We start from the raw sequence: 21987 nt of genomic DNA, 5'->3' as shown, positions 1-21987 counted from the left end.
GTGCCCCACTGCCATCATCTCTACCGACGTGCAGTAAAACCTGTGACGAGTGTGTGTCCGAAACAGCCCCTCTCTCGCCAGGGCAGTGGTCATATTTATTGGATGGAATAGAGAAAATATGCCACTACAAATACAATTTGATTTGAACATAACATAACCACCCGATACAGACCACAACACACCTGTCCATGAATGCACAAAAACACACAGTAGCCTCGCCTTTCAATACACATATAGTGTACATATAAAAAGAATTCAAACACGATAAAACATATTTTATCCTGACTCGCCCGCAACAAATGCAGACCTCTAGCTTAGTGCATATCCTATTATACACACAGTACTGTGTGACCATGTATTATTTCATGCAAATGCACATTGGTAAAAGCGTCTTTAGTTTCAAGCACACGCTTATGTACGGAACATTCTATATGCTTTCTCTCAGTTTAACTACAAAATGCTAAGGACATAAAGAGAAAAGTTACTGTGCTCCTGAATATTTAGGAGGGGTAGAGGCAGAAGTGCGTTATTGAAAATCGCAATCCGCCTTAGACCTTAGACCTTTCTAAAGCTGAGTTCACACATACCACCCAATTCTGATCTTTTTTCAACTAATTGGTCTGCTGACCAATCCCATCAGATCTTATCACAACATCACTTTTTCAGCACTGATCTGATTGGTCAAAAGATTGAAAGAAAGATCCGAATTGGGCTGCCTGTCTAAATGCAGCCTTTGAGCACCGAATATATTCCCCTGATAAGTCCTGAATGGCTTTGAAGCATCCCTCATGTTGGAGAGTAAAACCTCATCATGCTCTAACAGAGATGGCTAGCTTTAGTGTGGCACCACTGAGCCGAATGTTTCCTGCCCCTGGGCAAGCCAAGTTGAAATGACAAAATGTAATTACCGTCCCAGCACCTGTTCACACGCAGGGAATTATTACATTTTGTCTTGAGGAGGGCAGGAAGGGAGCAACCTGATTGGCTAATTAAACGTGAGCATGTCACCAGTGCTTGTTGTTGTTGTTGTTTGGGTTCTGATTTTGTCACCCTTTGATTTTCTCTCACAGCTGGCCTCTGTGATAAGGCCACGCCTCCTCTCTTTCACGCCATCCAGGTTCACTGTGTAATTAACAGAATGAACTAACTATGTGACATTACCACCAGCTCTTTGTATCTGTCTCCTGCTGCTGTGTGCACTCTTACACTGTCTAGTTTAGTAGTCAAGGCACCTTTTACTCTTGCTTCTGTAAACATGGTTGCTGTGCTGTCTATTCTGCAGTAGGATGAATGATTTGTAGTGTTATGCATGCTGTAATGCTGCGGTTTACCTTTACAGGTCTTCATGACACAGTGCTGTACTGCTCTCGCCATGACCCTGTGACCTCAGGCCCCCAGGTCACATCATCAACAAGGTCAGAGGTAGTGTTTTGGTTTTAACTTATCCATTACTATTTTAAATCAAATCAAATTTGTATGTGTCACATGCACCGAATACGACAGGTGTACGTACCACTGGTGGAAATATGTTTTTGTCTGTTCAACTGTTCAATTCTTTGGGTGAATTAACATGGTTGGAGCTTTTATTGTGTCCATCAGTTTCTTACTCTGATATTTAGAACCTAACAGCCTAAATCCTTTTTAAATCTGTAGTTGTATGTAATATTCATTATATAGCTAGAGGACTCATGTTATCTCCAGAATTGATAAATATACACTTAACAAAAATATAAACGCAACATGCAACAATTTCAAAGATTTTACTGAGTTACAGTTCATATAAGGAAATCAGTCAATTTAAATAAATAAATTAGGCCCTAATCTATGGATTTCACATGACTGGGAATACAGATATGCATCTGTTTGTCACAGATGCCTTAAATTATTACAAGGGTGGATCAGAAAACCAGACCGTATCTGGTGTGACCTCCATTTCCCTCATGCAGCGCAACAGCTGCTTCACATAGAGTTGATCATGCTGTTGATTGTGGCCTGTGGAATGTTGTCCCACTCTTCTTCAATTGCTGTGTGAAGTTGCTGGATATTGTCGGAAACTGGAATACTCTGTCGTACACGTCAATCCAAAGCATCACAAACATGCTCAATGGGTACCATGTCTGGTGAGTATGCAGGCCATGGAAGAAATGGGACATTTTTAGTTTCCAAGAATTGTGTACAGATCTTTGTGACACGGGACCGTGCATTATCATGCTGAAACACGAGGTGATGGCGGCGGATGAATGGCATGACAATAGACATCAGGATCTCGCCACATTATCTCTGTGCATTCAAATTGACGTCAATAAAATGCAGTTGTGTTTGTTGTCCATAGCTTGTGCCTTCACATACTATGACCCTACCACCACCAAGGGGCACTCTGTTCACAACGTTGACATCATAAAACCGCTCACCCACACGACTGTCACCTGCCCTGTACAGTTAAAACCAGGATTCATCCATGAAGAGCACACTTCTCCAGCGTGCCAGTGGCCATAGAAGGGGAGCATTTGCCCACTGATGTCAGTTACGACACCGAACTGCAGTCAGGTCACGCTCTTGGTGAGGACAACGACCACACAGATGAGCTTCCCCGAGACGGTTTCTGACAGTTTGTGCAGAAGTTCTTCGGTTGTGCAAACCCACAGTTTCATCAGCTGTCTGTGTGGCTGGAATCAGACGATCCTGCAGGTGAAGAAGCCGGATGTGGAGGTCCTGAGCTGGCATGGTTACACATGGTCTGTGGTTGTTAGCCCGGTTGGGATGTACTGCCAAATTCTCAAAAATGATTTTGGAGGCGGCTGGTAGAGCAATTAACATTAAATTCTCTGGCAACAACTCTGGTGGACATTCCTGCAGTCAACATGCCAATTGTAGCTTCCTTAAAACTTGAGACATCTGTGGCATTCGGTTGTGTGACAAAACTGCACATTTTAGAGTGGCCTTTTATTGTCCCCCAGCACAAGGTGCACCTATGTCCTGATCATGCTGTTTAATCAGCTTCTTGATATGCCACACCTGTCAGGTGGATGGATTATCTTGGCAAATGAGAAATTCTCACTAAGAGGGATGTTAACAAATCAGTGCACAACATTTGAGTGAAATAAGCTTTTTGTACGTATGGACAATTTCTAGGATGTTTTATTTCAGCTCATGAAATATGGGACCACCACTTTACATTGCATTTATATTTTTGTTCACTATATTTTAATTCTTAATCTGTTGTCGAGTACTATCTTTTTGCTAACTAGGACCATCTACTTTAAATCCTGCCCATCTTCCTAGTAGCCTACTTGGTGTGCGAACTGCTGACTGCTCATAACATGCAGATGATTGTTGACACATCAACCAGGATTAAGGGGCAGGACAATTTGTGACTGTTGTGGTTTTGGTAATCGCTGTCAACTGTGGTCCCGTCGTCAACTAAGACCGTGGCCGAAACAAAGACTGTTCTGCCGAGATATTGGAGGAAGGAAAGAGAGGAAGGCTCCACACCACTCTCTCACTTGATTATCTTACCTAGTTGTACACATCACAGACAAACTGAAATGGTCCATCCACACAGACAGCGTCGTGAAGAAGGTGCAACAGAGCCTCTTCAACCTCAGGAGGCTGAAGAAATTTGACTTGTCATCTAAAACTCACACAGATGCACAGAGAGAATCCTGTCGGGCTGTATCACCGCCTGGTACTGCAATTGCACCACCCTCAAACGTGCGGTCTGCACAACGCATCACCAGGGGCAAACTACCTGCCCTCCAGGACAGCTACAGCACCCGATGTCACAGGAAGGCCAAAAAGTGTGTGAGTGTTTTTGGTGACAAGCCACATTTCTTCAGCCTCCTGAGGTTGAAGAGGCGCTGTTACGCATTCTTCACCACGCTGTCTGTGTGGGTGGACCATTTCAGTTTGTCCGTGATGTGTACGCCTTTTTTGACCTCAGCCTTTCCCAGTCCCCTCCCACTCAAAAGGCAAGCAATACATTAGACCTCATCTTTACGAGAGGCTGTTTGCCTACTAATCTCACTGCAACCCTCCTCCAGATCTCTGATCCCTACTTTCCTTTCTGTCTCCCTTTCCTCTAACCCTAGCCACTCAGCCCCTAACCAGATGGTCATGCGTCGTCACAATCTTCTCTCTCTCTCTCCCACTAATCTCTCCTCTTCTATCCACTCATCTCTTCCTTCTGCGAAATCCTTCTCCCTCCTGTTTCCTGATTCTGCCTCTTCGACCCTACTATCCTCCCTTTCCGCATCCTATAACTCGCGCTGTCCCCTTTCCTCCCGGCTGGCTCGGCTGTCCCCTCCTGCGCTGGGACTCATTGCAAGCTTACTGAACAGGGTTAAGGGCAGCTGAGGAACAATGTAGGAAAACTACATTTCCAGAGTACTTATCATCCTTTCACTCCCTCCTCTCTACCTTCTCTTCCTCTGTATCCGCTGCTAAAGCCACTCTGTCACTCTAAGCTTCTGCCTGTAACCCCAGGAAACTCTTTTCCTCCTCCTCCTTTATCTTCCACCCCCCCCCCGCCCCCCTCTCTGCGGATGACTTTGTCAACCACTTTGAAAATGAGGCTGATGACTTCTACTCTTCATTTACAGCCTATTGAATCCACTGGTTCCACTCACGCAGAATTACCCTGCGCCTTGACCTGTTCCCCCCTGTCTCTCCAGATGAAATCCTGCGACTAGTGAGGTCTGGCTGCACGACAACATTCTCAAGACCATCTCTGGAGACCTTCTCCCATACCTCACTTCACTCATCAACTCATCCCTGACCACTGGCTGCATCCCCTAAAATGGCCTGAGTCACTCCCCTTCTTAAGAAACCAACACTCGACCCCTCTGATGTCAAAAACTGCAGACCGGCATCCAATATCATACGATATCATAATCGCCATCGATAAGAGACATTACTGTACAGCCGTATTCATCGACCTGGCCAAGGCTTTCGACTCTGTCAATCCCCACATTCTTATTGGCAGACTCAACAGCCTTGGTTTCTCAAATGATTGCCTCGCCTGGTTTACCAACTACTTCTCTGATAGTGATCAGTGTGTCAAATCGGAGGGCATGTTGTACGGACTTCTGGCATGTTGTCCGGACCTCAGTCTCTATGGAGGTGCCACAGGGTTCAATTCTCAGGCCTACTCTCTTCTCTGTATACATCAATGATGTCACTCTCGCTGCTGGTGATTCTCTGATCCTCCTCTATGCAGACGGCACCATTCTGTATTCTTCTGGCCCTTCTTTGGACACTGTGTTAACTAACCTCCAGACTAGCTTCAATGCCATGTAACTATCCTTCCGTGGCCTCCAACTGCTCTTAAATGCAAGTAAAACTAAATGCCTGCTCTTCAACCGATCACTGCCCGCACCTGCCTGCCCGTCCAGCATCACTACCCTGGACGGTTCTGACTTACAATATGTGGACAACTACAAATTCCTAGGTGTCTGGCTAGACTGTAAACTCTCCTTCCAGACTCACATTAAGCATCTCCAATCCAAAATGAAATCTATAATCGGCTTCCTATTTCACAACAAAGCATCCTTCACTCATGCTGCCAAACATGCCCTCTTTAAACTGACCATCCTACCGATCCTCGACTTCAGCGATGTCAGCGACGACTTCAGCGATGTCATCCAACACTCTACTCAACAAATTGGATGCAGTCTTTCACAGTGCCATCCGTTTTTTCACCAAAGCCCCATATATTACCCACCACTGCGACCTTTACGCTCTCGTTAGCTGGCCCTCGTCACCAAACCCACTGGCTCCAGGTCATCTACAAGTCTCTGCTAGGTAAAGCCATGCCTTATCTCAGCTCACTGGTCATCATAGCAGCACCCACCCCATAGCACACACTCCAGCAGGTATATCTCACTGGTCACCTCCAAAGCCAATTCCTCCTTTGTCCGCCTTTCATTCCAGTTCTCTGCTGCCAATGACTGGAACAAACTGCAAAAATCACTAAAGCTGGAGACCCATATCTCCCTCATTAGCTTTAAGAACCAGCTGTCAGAGCAGCTCGTAGATCACTGCACCTGTACATAGCCCATCTGTAAACAGCCCATCCAACTACCTCATCCCCATACTGTATTTATTTATCTAGCTCCTTTCCACCCCAGTATCTCTAATTGCACATGAATCTTCTGCACATCTACCATTCCAGTGTCTATTTGCTATATTGTAATTACTTCGCCACCATGGCCTATTTATTGCCTTACCTCCCTTATCTTACCTCATTTGCACTCACTGTATAGATTTTTATTTTTTTCTACTGTATTATTGACTGTATGTTTGTTTATTCCATGTGTAACTCTGTGTTGTCGAACTGCTGTACTTTATCTTGGTCAGGTCGCAGTTATCAATGAGAACTTGTTCCAAACTTGCCTACCTGGTTAAATAAAGGTGAAATAAATCAAATAAAACAAATCCTAGAATTATTTCCAAAACCCTTGAGCGTGCTGTCTCTTACCAACTCTCTCGTTATCTCTCTCAGAACGATCTTCTTGACCTTAGCCAGTCAGGCTTCAAGATGGGTCACTCAACCTAACTGCTCTTCTCTGTGTCGAGGCTTTCCACCCTGCCAAAGCTACTCTTTCCTCTATTCACATCCTCATTAATCTATCCGCTGCCTTCTACACCGTGAACCATCAAATCCTCCTCTCCACCCTCTCAGGGCTGGATGTCGCAGTCTCTGCACACTCTTGAATTGCATCCTACCTGGCAGGTGGATCCTACCAGGGCTCCCCTCTTCTCTCTGTACATTATGTCACTCGGCTTCATCACATCTTACATGGTCTCTCCAATCATTGCTATGTGGATGACACTCAACTACTTTTCTCCTTCCCCCCTTCTGACACCCAGGTGAGGACACGAATCTTAGCCTGGTGTCGGCCCACCACCTCAAGCTTAACAAGACAGGCCTTAACAAGGAAGAGCAGCTCTACCAACTTCAAGACCTCTCCATATTGTCCCCCTTCCAGAATGCAAAGAACCTTGGCGTTTTCTGCAAACATCAAAGCAGTGACTCACTCCTGCAGGTTCATTCTTTTATATATGTTATCTCATCCTTATTTTACCAGGTCAATTGACTGAGAACACATTCTCATTTACAGCAACAACCTGGGGAATAGTTACAGGGGAAAGGATGAATGAGCCAGTTGGAAGCTGGGGATGATTAGCTGGCCATGATGGTATGATGGCCAGATTGTTAATTTATCCAGGACACCAGGGTTAACACCCCTACTTTTATCAATCACTGCCTTGAGCATTGGTATATTTTGTTTTAGTCCAGAGGAAAGATTGCCTCCTACTGGCCCTCCAACACTACTTCCAGCAGAATTTGGTCTCCCATTCTGGGACTGACTAAGACACTGCTTAGCTTCAGAGGCAAGCCAGCAGTGAGATGCAGTGCGGTATGCTGCTGGCTTGCAATATATGACACTACCTCACACAGGAAGCGCCGTCAAGACTACTGCAACTCGCTGTTGGCTGGGCTCCCCGCTTTTGCCATCAAACCCCTGCAACTTACCCAGAACGCTGCAGCCTGCCTGGTGTTTAAACTTCCCAAATCTCATGTCACCACGTTGCTCTGCACACTCCACTGTCTTCAGGTCGAAGGTCGCATCCATTACAAGACCTTGGTCCTTGCCTATGGAGTGCAAGAGGAACTTCCCCTTCAGGCTCTGCTCAAACCCTACACCCCAACCTGAGAACTCCGTTCTGCCACCTCTGGTCTCTTGGCCCTCCCACCCCTACGGGAGGGATGCTCTCACACAGCCCAGTCTTCTCTGTCATGGCACCCCAATGGTGGAACCAGCTTACCCCTGAAGCTAGGACAGCAGAATCCCTGCCCATCTTCCAAAAACGTCTGAAACCCTACCTCTTCAAAGATTATCTTAAATAATCTCAAAGCACCCCCCCCTAAAATGAATGCACTAACTGTAAATCGTCTAAGCGACAAAAAATTTCAAATAAACGTATGTATGTGTGTTCTACTTCCTAAATATAGCAATGGAAATGTTATTTTCTACTCCCTACATACTTTCTTTTTCTTTTTTTACTCCCTATGTACAGTAAGAGTCAAAAGTTTGGACACACCTACTCATTCAAGGGGTTTTCTTTATTTGTACTTTTTTCTACATTTTAGAACAATAGCGACAACATCAAAACTATGAAATAACACATATGGAATCATGTAGTAACCAAAAAATTGTTAAACAAATCAAAATATATTTTATATTTGAGATTCTTCAAAGTAGCCTCCCTTTGCCTTGCACACTCTTGGCATTCTCTCAACCAGCTTCACCTGGAATGCTTTCCCAAATGTCATAAAGGAGGTCCTACATATGCTGAGCACTTGTTGGCTGCTTTTCCTTCACTCTGTGGTCCAACTCATCCCAAACCATCTCAATTGGGTTTCGGTTGGGTGATGTGTAGGCCAGGTCATTTGATGCAGCACTCCATCACCCTCCTTCTTGGTCAAATAGCCCTTAAACAGCATGGAGGTGTGTTGGGTCATTGTCCTGTGGAAAAACAAATGATAGTTTCACTAAGCACAAACCAGATGGGATGGTATATTACTGCAGAATGCTGTGGTAGCCATGCTGGTTAAGTGTGCCTTGAATTCTAAATAAATCACAGACAGTGTCACCAGCAAAGCACCCCCACACCATCACACCTCCTTCTCCATGCTTCATGGTGGGAACCACACATGCGAAGATCATCCTACTACCTACTCTGCATCTCACAAAGTCACGGGGGTTGGAACCAAAAATCTCAAATTTGGACTCATCACACCAAAGGACAGATTTCCACCAGTCTAATGTCCATTGCTAGTGTTTCTTGGGCCAAGCAAGTCTCTTCTTATTACTGGTGTCCTTTAGTAGGGGTTTCTTTGCAGCAATTCTACCATGGAGGCCTGATTTCACGCAGTCTCCTCTGAACAGTTGATGTTGAGATGTGTCTGTTACTTGAACTCTGTGAAGCATTTATTTGGGCTACAATTTCTGAGGCTGTTAACTAATTAACTTATCCTCTGCATCAGAGGTAACTCTGGGTCTTCCTTTCCTGTGGTGGACCTCATGAGAGACAGTTTCATCATGGCGCCTGATGGTTTTTGCAACTGCACTTAAAAAAATAAAAAGTTATTGAAATTTTACAAATTGACTGACCTTAGTGTCTTAAAGTAAAGTAATTTCTCTTTGTTTATTTGAGCTGTTCTTGCCATAATATGGACTTGGTCTTTTATCAAATAGGGCTGTCTTCTTTATACCACCCCTACCTTTCCACAACACTTTTTTGGTTACTACATGATTCAATGTGTTATTTCACAGAATGTAGAAAATAATACAATTAAAGAAAAACCCTTGAATGAGTTGGTGTGTACAAACATTTGACTGGTACTGTATATACATACACACAGTTGAAGTCGAATGTTTAAATACACCTTAGCCAAATACATTTAAACTCAGTTTTTCACAATTCCTGATATTTAATCCGAGTAAAAATTCCCTGTCTTTGGTCAGTTATGATCACCACTTAATTTACGAATGTGAAATGTCAGAATAATAGTATAGTAATTTCTTTCATCACATTCCCAGTGGGACAGAAGTTTACATGCACTCAATTAGTATTTGGTAGCATTGCCTTTAAATTGTTTAACTTGGGTCAAACGTTTCGGGTAGCCTTCCACAAACTTCCCACAATAAGTTGGGTGAATTTTGGCCCATTCCTCCTGACAGAGCTGGTGTAACTGAGTCAGGTTTGTAGGCCTCCTTGCTCGCACACACTTTTTCAGTTCTGCCCACAACGTTTCTATAGGATTGAGGTCAGAGCTTTGTGATGGCCACTCCAATACCTTGACTTTGTTGTCCTTAAGCCATTTTGCCACAACTTTGGAAGTATGCTTGGGTTCATTGTCCATTTGGAAGACCCATTTGCGACCAAGCTTTAACTTCCTGACTGATGTCTTGAGATGTTGCTTCAATATATCCACATCATTTTCCTTCCTCATGACGCCATCTATTTTGTGAAGCGCACCCCCACAACATGATGCTGCCACGCCTGTGCTTCACGGTTGGGATGGTGGGCTTCGGCTTGCAAGCCTCCCCCCTTTTCCTCTAAACATAACGATGGTTTCATCAGACCAGAGGACATTTCTCCAAGAAGTACAATCTTTGTCCCCATGTGCAGTTGCAAACCGTAGTCTGGCTTTTTTTATGGCGGGTTTGGAGCAGTGGCTTCTTCCTTGCTGAGCAGCCTTTCAGGTTATATTGATTTAGAACTAATTTTACAGTGGATACAGATACTTTTGTACCTGTTTCCTCCAGCATCTTCACAAGGTCCTTTGCTGTTGTTCTGGGATTGATATGCACTTTTCGCACCACAGTACATTCATCTCTAGGAGACAAAACGCGTCTCCTTCCTGAGCGGTATGACGGCTGCGTGGTCCCATGGTGTTTATACTCGCGTACTATTGTTTGTACAGATGAACGTGGTACCTTCAGGTGTTTGGAAATTGCTCCCAAGGATGAACCAGACTTGTAGAGGTCTACAATTTATTTTCGGAGGTATTCACTGATTTCTTTTGATTTCCATGATGTCAAGCGAAAAGGCACTGAGTTTGAAGGTAGGCCTTGAAATACAACCACAGGTACACCTCCAATTGACTCAAACGATGTCAATTAGTCTCTCAGAAGCTTCTAAAGCCATGACATCATTTTCTGGAATTTTCCAAGCTGTTTAAATGCACAGTCAACTTAGTGTATGTAAACCTCTGACCCTCTGGAATTATGATACAGTGAAATATAAGTGAAATAATCTGTCTGTAAACAATTGTTGGAAAAGTGACTTGTGTCATGCACATAGTAGATGTCCTAACCAACTTGCCAAAACTATAGTTTGTTAACAAGACATTTGTGGAGTGGTTGAAAAATTTGTTTTAATGACTCCAACCTAAGTGTATGTAAACTTCCGCATTCAACTGTACATACACTGAGTGTAGAAAATATTAGGAACACCTGCTTTTTCCAAGACATAGACTGGCCAGGTGAATCCAGGTGAAAGTTATGATGGCTTATTGATGTCACCTGTTAAATCCAATCAGTGTAGATGAAGGGAGGAGACCGGTTAAGAAAGGATTTTTAATTCTTGAGACAATTGAGACATGGATTGTGTGTGTGCCATTCAGAGGGTGAATGGGCAAGACAAAAGATTTAAGTGCCTTTGAACGGGGGTATGGAGTGTGTCAAGAACTGCAACGCTGCTGGGTTTTTCACGCTCAACAATTTCGCCTGTGTATCAAGAATGGTCCACCACCCAAAGGACTTCCAGCCAACTTGACACAGTTGTGGGATGCATTGGAGTCAACATGGGCCAGAATCCCTGTGGAACGCTTTTTTACAACATGTAGAGTCCATATCCCGAATAATTGAGGCTTTTCTGAGGGCAAAAGGGGTGCAACTCAATATTAGGAAGGTGTTCCTATTGATCTGACTGCAGACCCCTGCTGTACTTCCGTGGACTCCACTTTGAGGACCTCTGTTATAAAGAATGTATAAAGCGTGATATAACCGTTCCCACTGTAGGGTGCATTGGCAAAAATGACATTATAACCTGTCTATTACGACTATACCGTCATATCACAACAGCCATCTGCGGTTCTTCCCCCGTGCTCTTTCTCAGCAGTGTGTGTGTGCGTGTGTGTCTGTGTGTCTGTGTGTCTGTGTGTGTGTGCCTGTGTGTGTGTGTGTGCCTGTGTGTGTGTGTGTGTGTGTCTGTGTGCGTGTGCCGCAGCTCTTCTTCCTGTTCAATAGGCAGCTTCTCTCTCTTTCTCTCTTTCTCTCCCTCTCTCTTCTCTCTCCTGCTCTCATCCCGGCTGCTTCACGGCAGTTAAAGTTAGTGGCTAAATTTATCAAAAACTCTCAGATTAAAAACTCTGAGGCTGCCTTAAAAATATCTGAATATGTTGCTAATCGTTTTGAGGGGAAGAAAACTAGCTGGCAGGGATCTGAAGATCAAAGCTGCTGAGTTGGCTACCCTGCCCATTAACTCTTCATAGACTCTAGCTAGGTTTGAGTGCCCCCCAACACCAGCTCCAGTTGCCAGCTTTAGCCCTTTTTACACTTTCCCTGTTTGCACCCACACTCCCCTAAATATAATATGAATGCTCTTTCATTCCACCCCACTCTTACTCCTTCCCTTACTCCTACCCTTACAGACCCAATTCTTTCTTTGTCTCTCTTTCCCTCACTCCTTTAACCCCTAAAGCAGCATGCTTTTCAAAACAAGCCATACCCCCCTTAATGCTTTTCAGTTATCTCCCTCTTCTCTCCTCTCTGCATTCTTTCTCTCTTATCTCTCTCTACTTTTCTCTGTTTATTCCCTGCTCCAATGTGTCTGTGTGTCTGCAGGTGTCTCTCCTCACCTCTCACTCACAGACATATGACCAGGTGATGGGAGAGGACTACCTGGCCAATTAGTGGCTCTAATTGAGTGATCATGTGACACCCTTCACTGTGTGACGGATTACGACCCCCCCATTCAGGTCCTACCTTTAACCCCTCTCCTGTTATAAGTTATTAACCCATCCCACACCCCCCACACACTCAACCCTAAGACCCCCAAGCATGCTGATTTTACTCTCAGTAGGAGACTAAGAAAAATACAGACTCCCCTCCCTCCCCCTCTCTCCCATCACTCTGGGCTCATTGTGCTCACTCCAGAATCCCCAGGAAACCATGGCAACCCCTGACTTCCCTCCTGGGAGCCATGGCAACCCCACTCCCCTTCCAGCTGCACTGGGAATACTGGCCTGGCGGAGAGTAGACTCAAACTTCCCCCAGAGCTCCCAGTGCCCCAGCATTTGGGTGACCTCTGTCCTATTCCCCCTTGCCCTGGAGGTGCGGGAGCCGACTGGGGCTCTGGGGTGGCGAAGGGGCAGTGGAGAGAGAGAGTGGTGCTGCATGCCGTATCCCAGGCCCCCAGATGCTCCCTTTGAGGCCATACTGGGATTCCTTAATGAAAAGAGGCTGTGCTTGGTCAGACTGCCCCTGGGTTGTGGTGGCACTGGGAGATACACAGCCTCCCTTTGGGCACCATGGACTCATTATGGGATGGTAAATTGGGTTTGGCCCTGGAACCTCAAGGCAGAGGACCAGAGAGAGACGGTTAACTGAAACCTAAGTGAGAAAGACAGAGAGATTGAAAGGGAGAGCGGGAGAGAGGGGAAAACAAAGAGTGATTTTGAGAGTGGGGTGGGTTGAGGTGGCTTGGAGGAGGATGAGGGATGATGGGGGATGCAATCTGTTTGTCTGCTGTGTGAGCATGCATCTGCTCTATGTGTGGATGTTCAATGTTGGTATTGATTTTGTTATTTACGTGCGTGTGCGTGCGTGTTAGAGCGAGAGATGCTGCATCTGTAGTGCTTCTGGGATAGCACTGCTAGATGAGATAGATGGGTAAGAGGTTGTCAGTTTGTCTGATAGACTGCATACTGCCTAATAAGTCAACCAATGTGTATTGACCATTGATCAACAGTGTAATACATTTATATCTGTTTGTCTGCCTGTTTGCCTGCCTACCTGTGTGTGTATATCTGTTTGTCTGCCTGTTTGCCTGCCTACCTGTGTGTGTATATGTGTTTGTCTGCCTGTTTACCTGCCTACCCGTGCGTGTATGTGTGTTTCTCTGAAGCAGGGTTTCCATTAGCCAGTAATAGCCGGCTTTCGGACTATAAAAAAAAAGAGAAAAGCTGATAAATACCAGTCTATGGAAATAGATGTGACTGGTCATGCTTATCAGTCTATTGATTAAATTTGCATCATTTAGTGGAATTAAATTGGTGTGTGTGTACAGTATATTCATTATGTATCTTATCACATGCATACAGCGTACAGATACAGAGCCTTTGAGAGGAAAATCTGTCAGACAGCAGGAGAGCTGCTACTACAGCATCTCAAACACAAAATGGATATGTAATGGAAGGCAGGCTTCCTTACTGTGTCACACATCACTTTGCAATGAACTGGAGGCAGTTTGCAGTTTGAAAACATATACTTAATAGTTATAAACTTTATTGTTTTACTACATATTATGAGGCATGTCTTACCTTGTTTCAAAGCAGCCAAAATCAGACCATATCCACGGAGGCAATTATTTTATATCAACTTTCTCTCATTGTCCAGTAGCCAAAGGCACAATCCTAGTCATATTATCAACCCATGTTAGTTGTTGCATCTTTAGATCTCCCCTCTTTCTACATTTCTAATGGATATTTCCATCTCTGTCACATGAAACGGCTTGCATGTGTGGTGTGCTTTTGACAACTGTGTTTTCCCGCTAATTGCATCATGGAACGAACATTTTCACATAGGCTCCTGACTTGTGTGCATTGATGCACTGATAATGTGAAGAAATAATCAACATTTTAAGCGAAATGTTCTGATCTGTTGCATCAGACTCATTGCTTTTTAAAGTTTGTTTTAATGTAGTCTATGCCTACTGGTTGAATTTGGGATCTATCATCCCACAACTTGTCAGTGTTTGGAGTAGGCTATCTGTTTCTCGACAAGCTGACCAATAGAATAGGTCAACTTCTCTACTATGGGGATAATAGAATGATTTAAGCTGGTAGTTTTGCTGTTTGTTACTCGTCTTGTTGAGAGTTGTTCTAACATGTTCAAAGTGTACATTAGAATTCAGTAAGAAGGTCTGCACATCGTTGCATCCTCAACTTGCATGTTCTGTTAATATTAATTTCCATAATACCATCTAAATGTGATTTCTGTCATTCTGAGCAACGTGGTTGGACGGCCTAATCAAGTTCCGCAGCCAATTCATATGGGTCCGGTCAATTAAAATGATGCTGGTCAAATGTCTGGCACCACATTTTACTAATAGAAACCCTGGTCTGTTTGTATGTGTGTGTCAGGCTGCTGCATGGCTTGGGGAGGTGGAGGTGGAGGTGGAGGTGGAGGTGGAGGTGGAGGTGGAGGTGGAGGTGGAGGTGGAGGTGGATCTGTTTGAAAGCTTCTTCCCCTTTCAGGTGACAAAGTGAGGCTGTGCCCTGTCCTTCCCCTTCAACATCACCACTGACCCAGAATCCGCAGGTGCTGGTGTAGAGGCATCCCTAACTGGTCAGGGTGTTCCATAAACAAATGTGGTATGCATACCAGCAAAGCCACTACACAATACAGCACTATACAATACATTAATTGCACTATAACAGTGACAAATGGTGTCCACAAACTATTAGGGCCTACATAAAGCTGTCCCAACACCTTACCACTGCTACACCTGGCTATCAGTGGAGCCTTGTCTGGCAGCGAAACAGTTCATTCAGCCTCATTTACTGCCTTTAAAAAAACATAGCTGATATGGCTGACTTGCTTAAACAAATGTGGTTTCTATTGACAATTGAGATGTACAAACTATGGATAAGGGGACGACAAGCGGATAAGAGGCAATCCGTAATTTTGATTAAGACATTAATGAGTGCGCTAGAACAGATGTAGCGTTAGTCAATATAACTATTTGTTTAGAACCTTTGAAAAAAGTACAGCGACAGAATTCAGAACATGGGCCGTTCTTACAGTGTACTCCCTGTACAACAAGTCACAACCGTAGGATAAATAAAGGGGCAATGAAAGCTCTTACAATATTCTATGATTACATTTCTCTAAAACAGGTTATAGTCTACATGTGCACCACCAAGTTAGAACAGTAGACCAAATGAAGAGGTGAAAATAGACCAAATGATTAGGGTGAGGCACATTGAATGCCGTTTGGGTCTTTGCATATAAAGAGAGATACACGTCATATAACACTTTTTGACACGTTAAATAAGATTATAATTTGATATGTGAAATAATACAGTTCTATTCTAGAATGTTGTGTGTGCTGAATTTGCACGTGCAAGCCAAGCGCCACCACTACTATCAGTAGCACTGTCAAGCTGTACGTGTTGGTGAAAATAGACCAAATTATTAGGGTGACGCACATGGGCTACTAACAGCTTACTACACAACATACACTTAGTATTACTTTCTTAGCTACAGTATACATATCTCCCTGGCATATTACATCATTTACACCGCAGCATACAATACATTTTTGGACTCACCTTGTGAAGGTGGCGCGGCGGTCCTTTGTGGGCAGTGTTCGTCATCAAACTTCGTCATTATTAAAGTCTGTCATTCTCTGGATTTATGGTTGGAACTCTGAAAAAAACCACACAGCCACTCTACTGAATAGCAGGCTAGTGATTGCCTTGCAATGCTTGCAGTTAGCTACTGTTTCCACTCATTGTTGAATTTGCGATTTCCAACTTGTTGTGTAACGTTAATCTTTATATCCAAGGGCCGATGAGCACCGATTATTTGTATATTTAATTTCTCTTTATTATTTATCTTCATATGACAAGGATTAAAAATGATTTGCCAGTAGATTGTCAACTTGATTCATGATGATGACTGCTAGCTAAAACTTTGAAAGTAAGATGTTGACATGTTCAGTCCAATCAAAGCTACTGTACTTATAAAATGATTTTACCTAATTTTATCTGTGGCCAATGACCTTGAGCCTTCTTGGAAGGGTAGTTGTAATTTAAATCAATGGCAGTGAAATTTTGAATGTCTACCCTGGCTAAGGACTTGAGCCAATCACGGCGCAATGCTCCTATTGTAAGGTCCTGGGTGGCGTGAGGGTGAAATCAGGCGCAGGAAAGCAGAGTTCAATAAAGTGCTACTTTAATTTTGAACCAGTCGATGGCAAAGCCTGAGATTCCCACCCATCTTTCCAGCCAGTCAACAAAGATGTTATGATCAATAGTATCAAACACTGCACTGAGATCCAATAGAACTAAAGCATTCAGCACCCAACAGAAGAAGTCATTACTGACTTTCTATAAAGCAGTTTCCGTGCTGTGAAGTGAGCGGAAGCCACTGGAACTTTTCAAATAAGTTGTTCATACTCAAATGAGTTGTTCATACTCAAATGAGTTGTTCATACTCAAATAAGTTGTTCATACTCAAATAAGTTGTTCATACTCAAATGAGTTGTTCATACTCAAATGAGTTGTTCATACTCAAATGCGTTGTTCATACTCAAATGAGTTGTTCATACTCAAATAAGTTGTTCATACTCAAATAAGTTGTTCATACTCAAATGAGTTGTTCATACTCAAATGAGTTGTTCATACTCAAATGAGTTGTTCATACTCAAATAAGTTGTTCATACTCAAATGAGTTGTTCATACTCAAATAAGTTGTTCATACTCAAATAAGTTGTTCATACTCAAATGAGTTGTTCATACTCAAATGAGTTGTTCATACTCAAATGAGTTGTTCATACTCAAATAAGTTGTTCATACTCAAATGAGTTGTTCATACTCAAATACGTTGTTCATACTCAAATAAGTTGTTCATACTCAAATGAGTTGTTCATACTCAAATGAGTTGTTCATACTCAAATAAGTTGTTCATACTCAAATAAGTTGTTCATACTCAAATGAGTTGTTCATACTCAAATAAGTTGTTCATACTCAAATGAGTTGTTCATACTCAAATAAGTTGTTCATACTCAAATTAGTTGTTCATACTCAAATAAGTTGTTCATACTCAAATGAGTTGTTCATACTCAAATAAGTTGTTCATACTCAAATGAGTTGTTCATACTCAAATGAGTTGTTCATACTCAAATAAGTTGTTCATACTCAAATAAGCCACCAATTGCTTGAAAACAACTTTTTCTAAAATCTTGGCTAAAAAAGGAAGTTCAGAGAGAGAGGTCTATTACTGCTCAGTGAGGGGGGTCTAGATTGGGTTTTTAAGGAGAGATTGGAAAAGAGCAGTTTTAGTAGATAGAAGGTGTGTGTGACCACAAATATTGATGTTTGTTTGTTGGAATAAGAGGCAGTATCAGTCAAATAAAATAACTGGGTGAAGAAACAAACCCAACGGGTCGGATGGTGAAATGAAATCAATGGACGATCTCACTGTTACCCCAGGAAATGGATCACTATTGAATTATGCTCGTCGTTAGTTTTTGATAAAGGAAAAGAAAACTCAATATGATTAAAGCATTCATGAGGGAAATTGAAGCCTCCCGTGAGAAATACATTTTCTGGTTGATAGCTGTAAAAGTTTCTATATCAGGCCAAAGTAACAGATTCTGATTAAAAAGTTGGGGATCAGACTGGTTTAGACAGACAGCAGTAATACATTCTGTATGGGGGAGTGTAATGGGGTTCACTGGAGGTGAGTGTGAGGACAAGACTGGGGTCCATCAGCTAAAGAGGCGAGAGCGTCCAAATCCCCTCTCAGCTGACTAGAGGGCTCCATGAGGAAATGGCGTCACAGCCATCTTCTCTGGCACCACAGGCCTTGGTTTAATCCACCTGCCATCCTTCCCCCCTCTTTTAATCCCCCTCTCTCTCTCTCTCTCTCTCTCTCTCTCTCTCTCTCTCTCTCTCTCTCTCTCTCTCTCTCTCTCTCTCTCTCTCTTGCCTTGTACATCCATCTCTCCTCCCTCTCTCCCTCCCATGTACAATTTTACCTCTCTCTTTGCCCACCTCCTTTGTCCCCTCATCCCCCTCCTTCCTTGTCATGTTTGTTCTCTTCCCTCTTGTTTTCACCTTCATCCATCCCCTTCTCACTCTCCTACCTATTTATTATATACATGGGCTCTTCTCCACCAATCTCTGCTTTGCTATGCCACCCTCTCTCTCTCTCTCTCTGTATCACTCTCTCCATTCCTATCTCTTCTCTTCTTTATTTCTCTCTCTAACAGGATCAATCAGTTTGTCCTCTCTCCCGCAATCTGCTCCCCCTTTGTTTATGTCCTCTTTCACTTTCTTTTTCTCTCTCTCTCTGTCTCTTATTCACTCTCTCTCTCTTTCTCACCCCTCTCTCTCTCTCTCTCTCTTCCTCGCTCCCTATCTCTCTTCCTTGCTCCTCTCTCTTTCTTTCCCTCTCTCTCTCTGTATCATTCTGCTTGCCCTCCTGTTGACCTCAGTTGCTCTTTCTGGGTGGTGATGCCTGGTAAATCTTTGTGTGTGACTTAGTGTGTGTGTGTGTGTGTGGGGGGGGGGGTTGGGTTTTGGTGGACGGTGAGTGGAATTCAGCAAATACTGATATTCCTTTGTCGGAGAGGAGAAGAGCGTGAAATTAGAACACAATGGACCATAATTGGTTTAGGATGTATGGTTTTAGGGCATGATCTGACTGCTGTGGATTTTGGAATGTGTGGGTTTAGTGAAAATATAAGATTGGTGTAGTTTAATGGGTGTGGCATAAGGGATTTATTGATTGGTGCGTATTTTGTGGAGTCGGACAAGGACAAGCCAGATGCTGGTGTAGGTGAGACGACTGGAACTGATAATCCCCAAGAAGACCAAACCAAGATGACTCCTTTTAAAATCAACCTGAAAGATGAGAGGTTTGTGTCCATGAGTGTCAGTTAGTGTGTGTACTATACACACGTGCCTCTGTCCCTTGCACTCTACTCAATGGGACATGGTGTGTTTGTGTGTGGGTGTGTGTGTGCACCTGTCTGGGGGATTTGAACTTGCAACCTTTCGGTTACTAGTCCAATGCTCTAACCTCTAGGCTACCCTGCCACCCCGCTCTCCTTTCCAGGTACAGAGATGACTTCAGTCCGCTAGTGGAGGGATGTGGCTGCTACCACTGCAGGAACCACAAGAGGGCGTGTCTACGCCACCTGCTAGTGACCAATGAGCTGCTGGCTGGAGTCCTGCTCATGCTCCACAACATGGCCCACTACTGCGCCTTCTTCACCGCCCTTAGGGGGGTGCTGGCCAGCGACAGACTGGACCTCCTCAAGAAGAGAGTACTACTAGGCAGGCGGTGAGCAGGGAGGCGGCTGGGGAGAAGGATAGGTAGATTAGTTAGAGAGGTAAAGGTAGGGAGGGCATGGGGAGAGGATGGAATTGAAGGGTTATTGGGAATGGGGAAGATAGCATAAAAAGCAGGGAGTGTAGAGGGATCCAGGTGAAAGTGTAGGGAGAACTTTCTCTCCTTCTTTCAAGAGTGATCAGTGGGTTTGACAGTTGACTAGATGAAAGCAACATTACCTTTGAATTGCTCTCACCTATCCAATCATGTCAGATCAGTCATTCATTCCAGGTAGTCAGGATGCATTTTTAGAGAACTTTAAGGGGAAATTGGCTTTGCAGTGGGCGGAAGTCATCCATAAAAACAAAACAAGCATGTCAACAAATCAAAACGATATGACAAGAGGGAGGGCTGGAGGAAACCTGGGGTGAGGAGGAGGGAAGATGGAAGGAGTGGGAGGTGAAAAGAGCCAAGGAGGACAGTTGAGTATCGTTTTAACTATGGGAGCCCTCTCCCATTGAGCCTGCCTGCTGCCCCCGGGTCCAGGTCCGAGGACTCATTAACATAACGGGAAGTGGAGCGCAGACCAGTGGGACAACAAACAACCCAAATAGAGTTTGTAAGAAAAAGGCAGGAAACCTCCATGGCCCTGCTTCTCCCTGAAATACATTAACAAGATGTGTACGAAACAACCCCGCTGCTAGGGCAGTGGCTATGGTAAAGAGGAAAGGAAGCCACTGCAGACATGTTGATCTTTGGTGTGTGGCCTGGCCTCCGTTGAGCACTACCTCTGATGCTGTCAGCGCAGTCAGCTACTGCTTTATTTATCTGGTTCATTTACATCAACCTCACATGCATTTTTTTCTGTAATTCATATTTTTCACACTCGATCCAAGTATCTGATGTAGGATGGGGATGTGATTTTCCCCTGTCTAATACATTTTATGAGATGTGCCAGCTGGTTTTATCCATTTATTTTCCGAATGCAAACACACACCACACCACACCACACACACACACACACACACACACACACACACACACACACACACACACACACACACACACACACACACACACACACACACACACACACACACACACACACACACACACACGCACACACACACCCAGATGTATATGTAAAAATAACTGTACACTGTTATACACCCGTGGAGAATGACTCCCTGTTGGGGCACGTCCATGTTCGATACTCTATCTGGTGTCTTATGTATGCACTCATACCCCTACGTGCATACCACAGGCGGCTGTTTGCATCTTAATCGGGGAAGATGGGCTCATAATAATGTATTGAACGGAATCAAACACATGGTATCTATGTGTTTGTTACCATTCTATTCCAGCCATTCCAGAGCCTTCAGAAAGTATTCACACCCTTTGACTTTTGCCACATTTTGTTGTGTTACAGCCTGAATTTAAAATGGATTCAATTGAGATTTTGGGGGGTCACTGGCTTACACACAATACCCCATAATGTCAAAGTGGAATTATGTAGATTTTGTTTCTTACAAATTAATAAAAAAATGAAAAGCTGAAATGTTCAGTCAAAAAGTCTTCAACCTTTTTGTTATGGCCTAAATAAGTTCAGGAGTAAAAATGTGCTGAACAAGTCACATAAAAAGTTGCATGGACTCACTCTGTGTGCAATAATAGTGTTTAACATGATTTTTTAATGACTACCTCATCTCTGTACCCCACACATACAATCTATATGTTCCCTCAGTCGAGGAGTGAATTTCAAGCAAAGATTCAACCACAAAGACCAGGGATGGTTTCCAAGGGCGCCTTCTTTGTGAACAGACATTGAATATCCCTTTGGATGGTGTATCAATACACCCAGTCACTACAAAGATACAGGCGTCCTTCCTAACTCAGTTGCCGGGGAGAAAGGAAACCACTCAGGGATTTCACCATGAGGCCAACAGTGACTTTAAAACAGAGTTTAATGGCTGTGATAGGAGAAGACTGAGGATGGATCAACAACTTTGTAGTTCCTCCACAATACTAACTTAAATGAGAGTGAAAAGGAAGCTTGTACAGAATAAAATATTCTAAAACATGCGTCCTGTTTGCAACAAGCCAAAGCAATTCACTTTTTGTCCTGAATACA

At 43.7% G+C, this 21987-nt stretch overlaps 1 protein-coding gene across 1 annotated transcript; it reads left to right on the top strand.

Annotated features, from left to right (window-relative positions):
• The first annotated feature begins 1205 nt into the window (after window positions 1-1205).
• qtrt2 (queuine tRNA-ribosyltransferase accessory subunit 2) lies at window positions 1206-20858 on the top strand. Its single transcript, XM_052484202.1, has 2 exons — window positions 1206-1415; window positions 19641-20858. The coding sequence occupies exons 1-2, from the start codon at window positions 1291-1293 to the stop codon at window positions 19870-19872; spliced, it is 357 nt and encodes a 118-aa protein (XP_052340162.1). The 5' UTR covers window positions 1206-1290; the 3' UTR covers window positions 19873-20858.
• Window positions 20859-21987: the final 1129 nt, after the last annotated feature.

Source organism: Oncorhynchus keta, chromosome 28, assembly GCF_023373465.1.
Source record: "Oncorhynchus keta strain PuntledgeMale-10-30-2019 chromosome 28, Oket_V2, whole genome shotgun sequence".
Lineage (NCBI taxonomy): Eukaryota > Metazoa > Chordata > Actinopteri > Salmoniformes > Salmonidae > Oncorhynchus > Oncorhynchus keta.
This window is presented reverse-complemented; position numbering and strand designations above follow the sequence as displayed.

Bases quoted from the DNA above. Each gene is read 5' to 3' on its own strand.
- qtrt2 (XM_052484202.1), top strand. From the start codon at position 1,291: ATGATTTGTAGTGTTATGCATGCTGTAATGCTGCGGTTTACCTTTACA. The intron at 1,416-19,640 runs GTCAGAGGTAGT...TCTCCTTTCCAG, and splicing joins CAGGTCACATCATCAACAAG to GTACAGAGATGACTTCAGTC.